A 15,136-nucleotide genomic window follows, 5' to 3' on the forward strand; every position below is an offset into this window, starting at 1 on the left:
AGCATAAGCATTCGTTATATTTGGACTTCGCTCGAAGTTTCTCACTCTTTTTTTTTTGCAATGACTCAAATACGTGCGTATTGGCTCGCGCGGCGGAGTGACTGGATTAGAGGAACCACGTTGAATACAATTTTTTTACTACTTCCTTTTCGGAAATTAAAAAAAAATGATGAGAGCATAAATGGGCTCAATGAGATTTTTTTCTGATTTCCTTGGATTTCCATAATCGTACGCTGATACTAAATGTTCATAATAATCATAAGGGGGGATTCTCTGATAGTTCAAGGTGATTTAACATGATATGAAACATATTGGGTGAAATTGAGTTTGCATCTACCCTCTCATAATGAGGCAATAATAAAGATAATGATGATAATTATTCTATGTTTTATCTCCCCCTTCCCCCATTTTGATCTCATCAAAGGGTTTTCACTCCCACCCCCCCCCCCCTCCATTCTCCCTTACACCGCTGACTGTATACTTTAAAGTGTACTTCCTTCAAGCTGGTGGAGGATGAATTGTAGTCTATCAATAGCAAAAATGATGGGGATTATTAATCTCATTACATGTTTGCGGAAGAATCCTCTGAAATGAATGTTGAATAGAGGGATCGTAACACGGAACTAGAATCTGTTTATTTAATCAGTAAACATATTCGAAACTGAAAGCTTATGAATGTCCGGATGGCACAATGAAGAAAAAGATGCAATGTCGTCGCGGGGAAATTTGATACCAATTCTTGCGTTTTGTTTCTCCATCTTTCTGTTTTATGTGTGCTTCGAATTTATTTGCTCTTTGATAATGCTTCCCAAAAGCCAAATGGGTCCTACCATTTGCCTTGATATTTTTTAATATAGTGGCCGTCTTTGTTCGATTTTTTTTGGGGGGAGGGGATGTCCTTTAAAATTCCAGACTTCTACCTTGTCCCTTCATGATAAAAATCCAATGGCTACTTTTTCTTATTTAACATTATGCTTATCACAATGTTAGAGCCTGCAACCGCCCCCCCCCCCCGCTTGTGTAATATTATGTCGATGATATTATTATCAATAGGAATTATAACTGGCAGTAAGGTGCTATTAGAAATTTTCTAACTGAAAAAAAAAATCTTGATGGGTCATCGATAAACTGAAGGGGGTGTTTAGTTTGAGAAGTCGGGAAGGATCAGTTGTGGAAGGGCGGGTGGTCGACTCGCAGCCCTGATTCGAAACCCAGTCCATGCCCCAACGCCCATGCATCTCAAAAGGAGCTTAAGTCGTTCGTTACTTAAATGCACTCTTTCCTACCCAGCAGTCAAGAAAAATAACCGATATCGTCACTGCGAGCTGCATGCCAGTACTGGTAAATTCATGTCTTAAAAAGTTACTGTTCTGTATTATCATCACAGAGGGCGTGATCTCAATCATTCAAAAGATGACTTTAAACTATCCGGAGTGGGTGCATTATTCTTCTTTTTTTCTGAATGAGAGCCCCGTTAAAACCAAAACAACAACAACATCATGGGTGGCACGATTTTTGTTTTCAAGGACTTCACTGAGATCCCCCACCCCATTAGAATAAGAGATATCAAAAATGTGTTTTATTTTATAAAAAATAGATTTTATATAACTATCACAAATTCGAATTGCTAAGCTAACAAGCGTTCCTATTTTACCAGGGAGATTTCATCTCCTTGATTTTACCGGGAACTATATTAGCTTGTTTGAATTGATGCCGATTTAGTCAAAGGACGCTTATGGAAAATCGCTGAATAAAATGCGTAAGATTTTGCGGTTCTACAATTTCTTTTTTTTCTCAATTCACACTCGGTCGTTCATTGCCTCGACTCTCCACTATATTAATAACCACAGCTTTCAATTTTCAAGATGGTCTATGACAGGTTTCATCTTTTGATTCTTGCGTGACATTCAAGAATTAACTTTATATTCAATAGCAAGGCATCACGGCCTACACCGTGATGGGGGAGGCAGAGAGACAATTGCCTCTCCCATTTCCAAGCCCCTTTTTTTTAGTTCAATGAAAGCACCATGTCCTTGTTCAAATCCCTGCGCAAATGCGGGTCCCTCGTGAAGAGCTCGGTCGCTTTTCCTGCTTGCTCGAAAAAAGAAGATAAAATACAAACAAAACGCAAAAGTGTTTTGATGATGATTTTTACTAATGTTTCAGGGATTAAATTTTTTTTAGATTGAAAATGGACCGCTTTGAAATTGTTATACCCTCTCGGCGATAAGGAGCTATAAACCAGTCTAGTCAATGCCACGATGGTGGATCATCAAATAGGTGAAATAAGATAATGGGTCGGAGAGGAATTTTTATCCAAACATGATATTGATAGTTGGGTGTCATCGTTCCTGTAACCTTTGACCTATGTAACGTGTGGGACTACAGATGAAAGAAGCACCCATCTTGAAACCAGAGAGTCCTGTATAATGTATTCCATTCTCTTATAGCAGCAAGCCTATACCCATCTCATACCAGTCATATTATCTCATGCTCAAACCTATACCCTTCTTCAATCTATATACTGGTTGCTATCGAGGAAATAATTACAGCAGTTGGATGTAACTCGTCCGAAACAAATTATTTATAATGTCCTGTAAAGGTAAGCATTGTGACGTCATCATATCAGATTACTGTTTACTAATATACGTTATGATAATGTAGCCTTGTGCGTGTGGGGCTGGGGTTTGATCCAACATCTTTCTTTTATCCTCAATATTGCTTCTATAAATGAAACCGTAAATAAAGACCGATATTGAAATTTTGTTTCAACTGTTTAATTTTCGTGTCTGTTTTGACATACTAAAGCTATAACTTAATTTTGTGTTGTGTCATAGCACAAGCTAAGCCGCGGCGAGAAGGCATTCCCCCTATTTGGATAACAAGTTGCAGACGCAGTGTAGAAAGCAATGGAGGGAATTCACATATACTGCGAATATTCGGCATATCATTTCCAAACTATTTTATTTTTGTTTTCACATGCTTGAATAGGCCTTAATGATTAAGTCACGTCTATCTGACGGATGAAGCAACGAACATTTCAAGTATTTATATATCACATTAAAAGACTAAATGCTTACTTTAAATATGTTTTAAACCAGCGTTTATATTCGAACGGCTTCATTGGAACTCTTATCGCAATTTAGAACAACACAAGTAAAGGGCACTTATAACAAGTTTGATCATTTAACACTGATATGTGATTTCATTAAGATTTGTAAAGGGAATATTCATTTCCACGAGACATTCGACTGATTTTTTTCGACTCTAAATGAGCTATGAACTTCAAAATCGGGATATAAGATAAATCAGGGCATGTGATCATAAAATCATTACTAAAAATTAATGGGCCAATATAATACAGTTCCAAACAATGGCGTACAGTTGGGGGTCGCTTGAGGGATCGCTTGCCGGCCCTACCAAAATTTTTCAAGACCAAGAAAAAATAAAACGAGAAAAAGGAGAGGCAAAAGAGAAGGGTGAAATATGATATCACTTTCTGACTATTATGTCAAAATCTATCACGAAATTGTCGAAATTTTTGCTCGCTTGCAACTTTTTATAAATTACACCCGATACGCCACATCTTTCCCCCTCAAGATGTTTGGCTCATAACGCCATGCACTAGTTCCAAATCAGATGTTGTTTTAATTGGAACTCATTGGCCCGTATTCTGAAGTCAGGTTCATCTTAGACCATGGTCTCACTCTGTGCTAAAATTATGGGAAGCCAAAAACTATTTTTAAAAATGCTTATAACATATTTACTATTTTGTTTCCCTCTGCTTTCATAATGAAGAAAATGTTTCAGTTATCATAAATAAATTGGACGTGTCCTAATATAGAGTTGTGCCTCAATTGGCTTTCCATAGTTAAACTACAACTTAAACCCAGAGTTTAAACTCGAGTTCAGAATACGGCCCATTGTGTTTTGGACAACTCTTGTGTCCCGATGTTGTTAATTTTAAGAGCGTTGGTCTGTCAATTCAATGTACTTTAAAACTAATATATTGGCATACGTCATAAAACTTTCGCCAAACAGAGTATAGATGTCAGCTTCGTAGCTGTCTTTTTTCACTCGCTATACTCAATCCATGTTTCTCTTGTTTGTACATGTGCTTTATGGGAGCATATATCTGGATGTGTATGTTTGTGTACATCGATAATACAGGGGCGGATCCAGCTTCCTCCAATAAGGGGGGGGGGGATTTTTTTCCACCCATATTTTGCCCGATCGGCCGCTCATAGTTGAATTTTGTTTGTTTCTTTGAAGGGGTTCTCCCAGTGGCGCAATGAGCAAACAATTTTGAGGGGGCTCGATATCGATATGGCGCATCGCGTAAAATTAATTAAAAGGTGTGTTTTACCGTGTTTACACTTAATCGGCATTTGGTTCAGAACCATGAAAAGCCGGTGCAGAATCGGCTTTTGGTTTGCGTTTACACGTTGTTACAGCTCGCGTTTCTGAACCGCGAGCCGATTCAAAAGCCGTTTAAGTGTAAACACGGTATTTGTGAACATGAACAGGATGCGTATACTAGATAATTACTGAAATAGTCCAGGATAGAAGAGGCATAACCTTGTTTTTTATATATACAATATTTTTTGATGGTTTCTTGTCAATTCAAGGGTGCTGATTACGAATCTGAATGATGCCACTCGTGTAACCTTGAGCATTTTCCGCAAATTGGAAAAATCCAATATGGCCACCAAAATATGCAAATTACTCATGAAATTCATAAAATTGTCCGCACATTGGCTGTGAAATGCACGAAATTGTGTGGCAGGAGTGAAATACAATCTTAAAAAATAATTTTTGACAAAAAATATTTTCCTGATATTCAAAATGGCCGCCATAGGCCATTTTATACACTATCATGTACAATGTGAATAGGGAAAACTAATTTTCACAAAAAATGAGCACTAAACTGCAAAAAATCGCGATGTATGAACGAAGTAATATATGCAAATCACCATTACTAACGAGATATAGCATATGTTATGTCATATATGGGAAAATTGCAGTATTTTGATATCTAAAATAGCCGCCACTGGCCCAAACAGTATTGCGTACAATGGCAATGGGGGCCAAAAAATTCTCAAGAGTGATCACTAAAATGCTTATTATGAAGATTAAACAGTTGGAATACTGACTATAAACATAATTATTAACGGAATATATTACTAATATGCCATGTATGTGGTGAATGTTGTATTCTGATATTCAAAATGGCTGCCAAAGGCCCTAAAAGTATTATACAGAAATGAGAAATGGGAGAAAAGAAATCACAAGAGTGAGCGCTAAATTGCATATATATGTGATAAATTAATTGGATACTATCTAAAAACTTATTTTTTTACGAAATATATCATTCAGGTTTTAAGTTTGTGTTAAATATTGTATTTCGACTTTCAAAATGGCCGCCATCGACATTAACCGTATTATGTACAATGCAAAGTGGGAAACCAATATTCACAGGAGTGAGCACCATAAATGCACGTAATAGTGATCTATGAGTAAAATATTGTCTAAAAGCATAATTTCTATTAAGATATATCATTTATTCTGCCAGTTAGGTGATAAATACGGTTATTTTTAAGTTAAAATGGCCGCTACAGTCCCTTACGGTATTATACACAATATGAATGGGAACAAATCATTTGAACAGAATTTGGCTTTGCTTGGTCAAATGGTGATGTATGAGTGGAACGTTGTCTGAAAACATTATTTATAACAAAATATATCATATCTTATGTAATTTAGGTGATAAATACTGTATTTCAACATTCAAAATGGCTGCCATATGCCCTTTTTGTGAACATGATTTGTCTCCACCCAAAATGTATATTATACGATAAGTGCCTATGGTGGCCATTTTCAACTTTAAAATGCAGCATTTATCACCTTAATTACACAACATTATGATATATCTAGTTAGAAACCATGGTTTTAGACAATTATTCACCTTTACATCACAATTCACAATTATATGCAATATTTAGAGTCAAGCAAAGCCAAATTCTGTCAAAATTATATGTCCCATGTTACAATGTACACAATACTTTTAGGACCTATGGCAGCCATTTTGGATTTCAAAGTACACCATTTATTACCTCCACCATGTCCACGACCCATATGTGATGTATTTGGTTAGAAATAATGTTTAAGACAATATCTTTACCCATACATCACAGTTATATGCATTTTATGATTCTCACTCTTGTGAAAATTAGTTTCCCTGTTCGCATGTTACATAATTTAGTTAGGGCTTGTAGAGGTTATTTTGAATGTCAAAATACAGTATTTATCACTTATATGAAAGAAGAAATGCGATGATTAAAAAAAATGTTTTCAAACAACGTTTTACTCATACAACAGGATTATGATGTCATAGTCAAGAAAATCCAAATTCGTACAAAATTATTTGTCCCAATTCACATTGTAGATAATACTGTTAGGGCCTATAGGGGCCATTTTGAATTTCATAATACAGTATTTATCTCATGCATGACAAAAGAAATGATATGTCTTGCTATAAAACATGTTGTCAGACAATATTTTACTCATAGATCACAATTACATGCATTTTATGTTTCTTACTCGTGTGAAAATTAGTTTCTCTATTCGCATTGTACATGATGAAGATAGGGGCTATGGCGGCCATTTTGAATTTCAAAATACAGCATTTACCACATAAATGGCATATTTACAACTATGTTTTTAGTCAGTATTCCACTCGTTTATCTTAATAATATGCATTCTAATGCTCTGCTCAATCTTCTCATTTTTTGGCCCCGGCCATTGCCATTGTACATAATACTCTTTGGGCCAGTGGCGGCTATTTTAGATATCGAAATACAGCAATGTTCCCATATTTGACATAATAAGTAATATATCTCATTAGTAATGATGATTTGCATATATTACTTCGTTCATACATCGCGATTTTTGCAATTTAGTGCTCATTTTGTGAAAATTAGTTTTCCCTATTCATATTGTACATGATAGTGTATACAATGGCCTATGGCGGCCATTTTGAATATCAGGAAGATAAATATTTTGTCAAAAATTATTTTTTAAGATTGTATTTCACTCCTGCCACACAATTTCGTGCATTTCACAGCCAATGTGCGGACAATTTTATGAATTTCATGAGTAATTTGCATATTTTGGCGGCCATATTGGATTTTTCCAATTTGCGGAAAATGCTCAAGGTTACACGAGTGGCATCATTCAGATTCGTAATCAGCACCCTCGAATTGACAAGAAACCATCAAAAAATATTGTATATATAAAAAAACAAGGTTTGGTCAATTTCCTATGGGGCCTATCCTGGACTAAAAGCGCATGCAAAGCGCGAGCAAAAAAAATTAATATGTGTTCTAGCCATGTCGGAAAGGTACTTGTTAAGTACGTTTTGCAGTTAGCAATTAAGACGATACATATTTCAACGAATATATACTGCGATCGCGAAGCGCGAGCTGAGAATTTTTGAAATTCCGACCTTAATTTTTTTTTACGTTCTATGCACTTTTTTGTAATGATAAACGATATTGGTATATAACCAAACAAGTGATGCGAGCGGGAAATGTGAGATTTCAAACCTAAGAACGGGACACTCTTTTCATGTTTTGTAAATCATGTAAAATGATGAGTATGATTTTATTATCTTCCTACATTAATATTCGAGCGCAAAGTGCGAGCAGAAAACTGTTGATATTGTGATCTGAAACTGGATAATTTTAGCACATTTTGAATAAAAGATCAAGCTGCACATCTCAATCAACATGTGTGCGCGTGTTGAAATCTGAATACATTATCTTTTTTTATCATGAAAACCAATATTTGATATTTCGATATGAAAAGGGTCAATTTAAAGCACTGTGTAGGGAAATTGTGAGGTGGATGTGGATAGCACTCAATACATGATGCGGGCGCGAAGCGCGAGCTAGATATTTCATTATCATTTTGAAAATGATCATCTATCTTCCTATTCCTTAAGCGCGATATGAAACGTGTCGATATTCCTTTCTGAAAAAAGACCTTTCTTTCCCCTTCGTTTTCTTTTTTTTCTGTCTATCCCCTTTTTTCATTTTTTTTGCTCCGCCAATGGGGAGGGGGGGGGGGTGGCCCCTCGGCCCACCTGGATCCGCCTATGGATAATAGGTACATGATTTACAATAAGAGTGAATAAGCAGCTGTAATGTCAACCATCAAATGCAACTGGTGATGTCAGCAGTGCCACCTTTGTATCCGCTCTTGAAACGAAGCCAATAACATTTCTTTATTAATACACTTGTCAGCCTAAACAAAGTTGAAAACAAAAGTAAAGTTTCATGTATCATGTCTGTATTGACTTATTGACTGAGGAAGGAAGAGAAGATTATTTAGGAGATAAATTATAGGATAAATAGGGAAGAAATAGAAGAAATAGGGAAGCGCGAGTCAGTGGCGGGACTGGGGTAAATAGGGGGGGGGGGGGCATTGGGACACGTGACCGAAATACTTTACCGACCAAGAAAAAAAAAGATTGGGGCGAAAGAGGACATTACTTTCCGAATAGTCACAAATTTCAAAATTAATCCTAAAAGTAAATTTTCATTCAAGATATGTTTGTTTGATTTTCGCTCGCTAGCTTACTCTTTTAAACCGTTTTCGCCATACAGCATTTCACCATTCACGCGTTATAGATTTTTTTTATTTTTTTTTTGGGGGGGGGGCTTATCACAAAAACGAGTGTGTTAAAAGAGGGGGTTATGATCGGCACTGCTAAAATGACAGAATACCGTCTCAAAATGGATGCATTTTTATTCAACGGGTTATGGGGTATTGTTTTTCAGAGAAGCTCAAAATGCGAATTTTGAGCAAATGTTGCGCCATCTGCGTGATAATCGGTCTTTACGACAACGCTTTTGATTGATGCTTAATTATGAAGGGGTCATGGGTCTTAATATCTTAGACCATTTTATGTTAATGTACGTTTAATGAAGAAGACGTCACGCCTATCACGTACACCTTGTCTGTGTTCTTTCAGACCTAATGTATACCACTTTACATTTCACATATCCGCCAGCACATTTTCCGCGTTGTCTTTGAGAGCACGGGTAACTATATAAACTTAACTTTGGATATCACTTCAAAAAGGGGGAACTCCTTGAAAAATGGGTCACATCGGGATTGGGGTAAGAGTTGGGGACCTACCGCTTAAAAAATTACAGAGGGATCACTGCGCACAAATTATACACGTCCCATATATATGTATTTCTATTATGATCAACAAGGCCCCGCCCCTCCCAGCCCATCCTCTCCCTCTTATATTGTATCTCGTCCATGACTTGAGCAATATACTACGCTTGCAATATCGACCTTGAATTCGAGCAAGAACAGAAGTCCATGACACCTTTATTAATGACTCAAGGGCTGGCTTCTTCTATAATTATCTATCCTACCGGTACACATCGTGTAAAGGTTGTAATATTTAAGACGAGGTGTGGTGTCGACTGTGTCAGTGCTATGCTGCCTGTTATTTTGCTGGAAGAAAATGGTAAAATTAAAATTTTTCAGTATTTTTGCTAAGAATTTCCCAGGCCTCCAATATTTCTTTGTAAAAAGTTGGTATTTGCTGAGCTTAATGTTTCATGTATGCATTCAATAAATGTCTATTGCACAGTGATTGCTTTATTTTGGTTTTTACCAATGCATGCACTTGTTGCCGGACATTTTCATCGGCTTAACTGGGAGGTTATTCTGGTGTTGCTATTTTTCTCCTTTGTCAAATGTTATGATCATTTCGTTTGTATTTTGTACGTCATTTTTATATTTTATCTTTGTTTAGTTCGTTTGCATCTGCATTTGGTCATGGTGGTGGTAATGATGATGGTGATGATGATGTTTGTGGTGGTGATGAATATATCTAAATTTGTACATTCTTATCCACATCTAAAGCAGCATTACCCCCCAAATGTGACCATAATCAGGCGCGTATCCAGGATTAAAACATATTCATGGATACTTTATTATGAACATATTAAAAAAAAGTGGTCGTCGATTGCTTTTTTTTTCACGTGATTATGAAATAAGATGATTCAACATGCACTTAAGGTACCAATGATTTTTCACCCCCGAGGGCCGACCTAATTTTGGTGCCCAATTAAACTTGAAAATGGCACCCCCAGACAATCATAGGTACCTTAAGTGCATGTAACATGTTATATACAAAGATTATCTTATTTTAGATGTTATCTTTTATGTAAGTGTTCTAACTTTTGAAAAAAAAGAATAATCGTCATAGACGCCCATCAGGCACCATGGGCACGAAGAGATTTTGAATATGCTGTACCGGGAAAGTGGTCTAACATATTGAAAACGGTTGATACTTACTTTCAACTCTTAACCAGCCAAATGTACTATTCTGTTCTACACTCTGTGTATATACTTTTGGAATTTTCTATCATATTACTATGAACAGATTTATATATGGTCATGTAGACAGTATGAGTCATATTGAATTCTTTGGTTATTTGAAAAGCCATCACAAACTAGTCTAGCTGTTTCCTAACTCAAATAACTATAGTCAGGGTTAGACATTTCCCCTTTTGATATATTTTATTTTCTCGACTTTTTTAGGAGTACATTTTTTTTCAATATAAACGAGATATTTTATATGTTAACATAATAGATCAACATGTATTTTGTCTATACACACACACACACACACACACACACACATATATATATATATATATATATATATATATATATATATATACACCCTTGAATCGTATGCATCATAACTCAATTTGTTTTTGATAATATGAGTTTACATTATCATATCAGCTAGTTTAATCTAAACATTTCACCACATTCGAGCCAAAATTAAACCAAACTAATAGTACATTATTCTACTTTCAGAATTGTCTCGCTTGTTTGTAACTGAAATTAAAACCCTTTTAGATATTCCTCCTTTCACAGGATCTATCTCTGTATAATTTAAAAAGGATTTTCTCTTTGGTCGATGCGATCTTAACGAAAAAAAAAGTTATATTGCGATAGGTTGACAGAGTCAGATCAGCATTACATGAACGTGAATTATAAATGACGCATTCTCTTATTCTAATATTTAGATATTTTCATTTGGGCAATGTATAAAATATCATTTAAAAAAACTATTCATCTTTGCAACTGTTGATCTTTCTGCAAAATCTGTAACCAAATAGTGGAAAAAAAATCGAGCCTTTTTTTCTGTTATGACGATTTCCGAAATAAAATTAGGATTTCATTGAATCGGAGCGATTCTTCCTTGTGTATTATACTCATTAAAAAATACGTCTTTGAACATAACTGACATTCTAAAGTTGATGACACTTTTCATATTCTCAGTACAGGACCAAATTTTTTCTCATTCTCCATATAAGAATATTCTGTTGTCACGATATTTAACCCCTGGTATCCTGAATTTATTTATCACCAAATGATTCTTTTATTGCAATTTTCTAAAATGGTCACTTCGTTACCTGTTGCATTGTCTGATTTTTTTATACTGTTCTTTTTCCACATTAGGGATCTATTTTTTATTTTTTACTATGCTAAAAATATCTGATAATCTTTTGGCTTCGCTTGAACTCGCTACACACACCGTGTAATTCTAAGTGTTTCAACCCATTTTCGTTTGAAGCTTTATAATTCTTATGCAAGATTCAATGAAGCTCTATCCACTTTGAATAGTATAGTGTGGTACATGTGCATATTACTCTTACGGGAATTTTCTCACAATCATTATATAAATAAGATCCCCTGTCGAAAGTAATTTCTATAGTATCTATGCATGCCTTTGCTGTATTATCTCCCTGCTTGTATTAATTATTTGTATACTTTCTATGTTCAATGCCAACGTTTGTCTATTCATGTTATTTCAATAACCTTGTTCCATTTTAATAGTATCTCACTTTCACTACGATTTTCTAATGTAGGCTACATGCATCTTAACATAATCGACAATATAGACCTAAACTGTAGATTAATGACCTGGACACGATTCTTATATGTAAACGAATATCCTCATTGTCAACATACTTCACTTTTGTAAACAATTTGATTTCCTCGATCTTACATTCCATAATACGCTTGAATGGCAGGTAAATTGATTTTTTTCAGTGACGATTCTATCCATGAGGTTAAATAGAACATTGTTAATATTCATTGTATTATGCCAACGTAGATTTCACCTTTTATATTATTCTGAGACTAATGAAACTTCGAGATTTATTTCAACAAAAGACATGCATTTGTACAGGTTAACAAAATTCCGGAGGATCCCCTCTTCTTTTTTCCTCTCTTGTTTGTTATACTGTGCAGCCCGGAGTCTGTTCGTCACACAATCATGTACGCTCAAAACATCCGACACACCCTTATTCTTATGTACATACTTCACTTTCACTCTCACCTGCACGCACCTTTCACCTCAAATTCACTACTCCTTATTTCAAACCGAAGTTTATTCAACCTTTTATGAACATAAACGACGTATTCATGAATAATGAAGTCTTTACACCCAGTGTAAATACTACACTGCAAACGAATTTAATTCAGCTTTCAACACAGCCAAAATCGATAAACCAACCGACTTTAGCCTTATGCACATAAATATCAGAAGCTTGCAAAAAAATGTTGATACTTTCAGTGAGTTTTTATCCATATTGAATACATTTCCCTTTTCCTTAATCGCCATATCAGAAACCTGGTTACACTCAACTTCACCAAACATTTTTAATATTGACAATTATACATTAAAACATAGTGATCGTAAACGTGGAATGGGAGGGGTGTCGCTCTTTACATTCATAATGATTTACATTTCAAGATAAGACATGACATTCAACTTGAAGGTATAGAATCTTTATTCATTGAAATTATTAATGATAACAATAAACATGATAAAAACAAATTAGTCGGTGTAGTCTATATACCACCAAATAACATCGCTAACATTTTTTTTTCGATAAATTGAAATCCTGTCTTGAAACAATATCACACGAAAACAAGGATATTTATCTCATGGGAGATTTCAACATAGACATATCATTGCCTTACTCTCCTCTTGGCCAACAGTTAATTAATTTGTTTTCATCATTTTCCTTTAAACCTCTGATAAATAAATCAACGCGGATAACAAGTACATCACACACAATAATAGATAATATATTTTGCAATGCAAATTTATTAGATAATAATAATAACGACAACGGAATAATTTACTACGACATTTCTGACCATCTACCAATCTTTACGATATGCCGAGATTATAAACATTTACATAAGCCACACATTAAAGGAAAAGTCACCCGGCGAAAAGAAACTAGACATAACATAGATGCTCTTAAAACTGATTTGAGTGCAGAGGGATGGGAAGACGTTTTTGGAGAAGACAATGTTAACAGATCATACGATATATTTCTAAATAAACTTCTTCAATACTATGACAAAAATATACCTCTGACGAGAATCAACCCAAGTAAAAAGAAGAATAAACAACCATGGATCACCCAAGGTATAATTAAATCAATATTCACTCGTAATCGATTATATAAGATTTCGCTTAAATCTCCCACTCTAGAACATATACACAAATACAAAAAATAACTTATTAATTCCTAATCAATACGGATTCAGGTCAAAACATTCAACTGACTATGCAATTTTACAATTATACGACAAAATAACAGATTCCCTTTCAAAAAAGAGCACATTGTCGGAGTTTTCATGGATCTATCGAAAGCATTCGATACTATCGATCATCATATACTATTAAATATTAGTATATAAATATTAGTACATATTAAATATATATGAGTGTGCCGTGGCCGAGTGGTCTAAGGCGCCTGGCTATACATGGAAAGTCCGGGGTTCGATCCCCGGCTACGACAATGTGCTCTTTTATCCTGCATTCAAATAAATGGAAATGCTTCACGCATTATTTGTAACTAGGTGTGTACTTGTTTTTAAAAAAAAAAATAAAAAAAAATAAATAAAAAAAAATAAATTACAAAATATGGAATCAATCAGAGGGATTGTTTTATCATGGTTTCAAGACTGTCTGTACAATCGATAACGATATGTTTATTTTAACTCTAAATATTCTGAAGTTTGCAATGTTAAGTGTGGAGTACCACAGGGTTCTATCTTAGGCCCTTTGTTATTTTTAATTTATATGAATGATATAATTAATGCTTCATCCCTACTTACTTATGTTCTTTTCGCAGGTGATACCAATGTATTTTTTTCACACAGTAACTTAGACACGCTTGTAACAATACTCAATAATGAATTAAATAAATTGTCCATGTGGTTTAAATCAAATAAACTCTCCTGAAACATTAACAAAACAAATTTCATGTACTTTAAACACATCAATTCTAAGCATATATTTCGTGGCTCCATTAACATTGATAACATCCATCTTGCTGAAAAACAAGAAACGAAATTCTTAGGTGTGTTAATTGACTCTAATTTGACTTGGAATGCCCACATCCGTTGTATTAACACTCTTGTTGCCAGAGGTATTGGCATACTATTCAAAATGAAATATTGTCTTTCCCAAACATCGCTATTTATGCTTTACAATTCTTTTATTTTGTCACATATATCATATTGCAACATATTGTGGGGTAATTGCAACAAAACCAAAGTAGACTCAATTTTACACCTCCAAAAGAAAGCACTCCGCATTTGCTCCCACTCGCAATTTTTTTTGCACATACTGATCCTATTTTTCGGAACCTGAAAACATTAAAAATTCATGACATTCATATTTTCCAGACTGCCATTTTTATGTACAAGTTTTCAACTAAATCTATACCTACACCCTTTCAAGATATTTTTGTTTACAACAGCAACATTCATTCATATCCTACACGCCACTCATCCAACATCCACCTCACAAACCCGATAACATTATTCGCACATAAAATGATCAGACATCACGGCCTAGACATCTGGAATGATTTGCTCAATGATATAAAATTCACTGCATCTATCTTTTCTTTTAAAGCTTCATTGAAAAAAATATCTTTTATCGAAGTATTCTTAGTATCACACCTGCACGTTCACCCACTTTCACACACACGCACTCTTCATTTCT

At 34.9% G+C, this 15,136-nt stretch overlaps 1 protein-coding gene across 1 annotated transcript in view; it reads left to right on the forward strand.

Annotated features, from left to right (window-relative positions):
* The first annotated feature begins 2,512 nt into the window (after positions 1–2,512).
* The window catches only part of LOC121424918 (striated muscle preferentially expressed protein kinase-like), a 116,974-nt gene continuing 104,350 nt past the window's right edge, over positions 2,513–15,136 (forward strand). Inside the window, exon 1 of the mRNA XM_041620811.1 lies at positions 2,513–2,602. Within this exon, the coding sequence (XP_041476745.1) occupies positions 2,590–2,602 (13 nt within the window). The 5' untranslated portion in view covers positions 2,513–2,589. The remainder of the gene's footprint in view (positions 2,603–15,136) is intronic.

The sequence above is a fragment of the Lytechinus variegatus genome, chromosome 1, assembly GCF_018143015.1.
Source record: "Lytechinus variegatus isolate NC3 chromosome 1, Lvar_3.0, whole genome shotgun sequence".
Taxonomy (NCBI): domain Eukaryota; kingdom Metazoa; phylum Echinodermata; class Echinoidea; order Temnopleuroida; family Toxopneustidae; genus Lytechinus; species Lytechinus variegatus.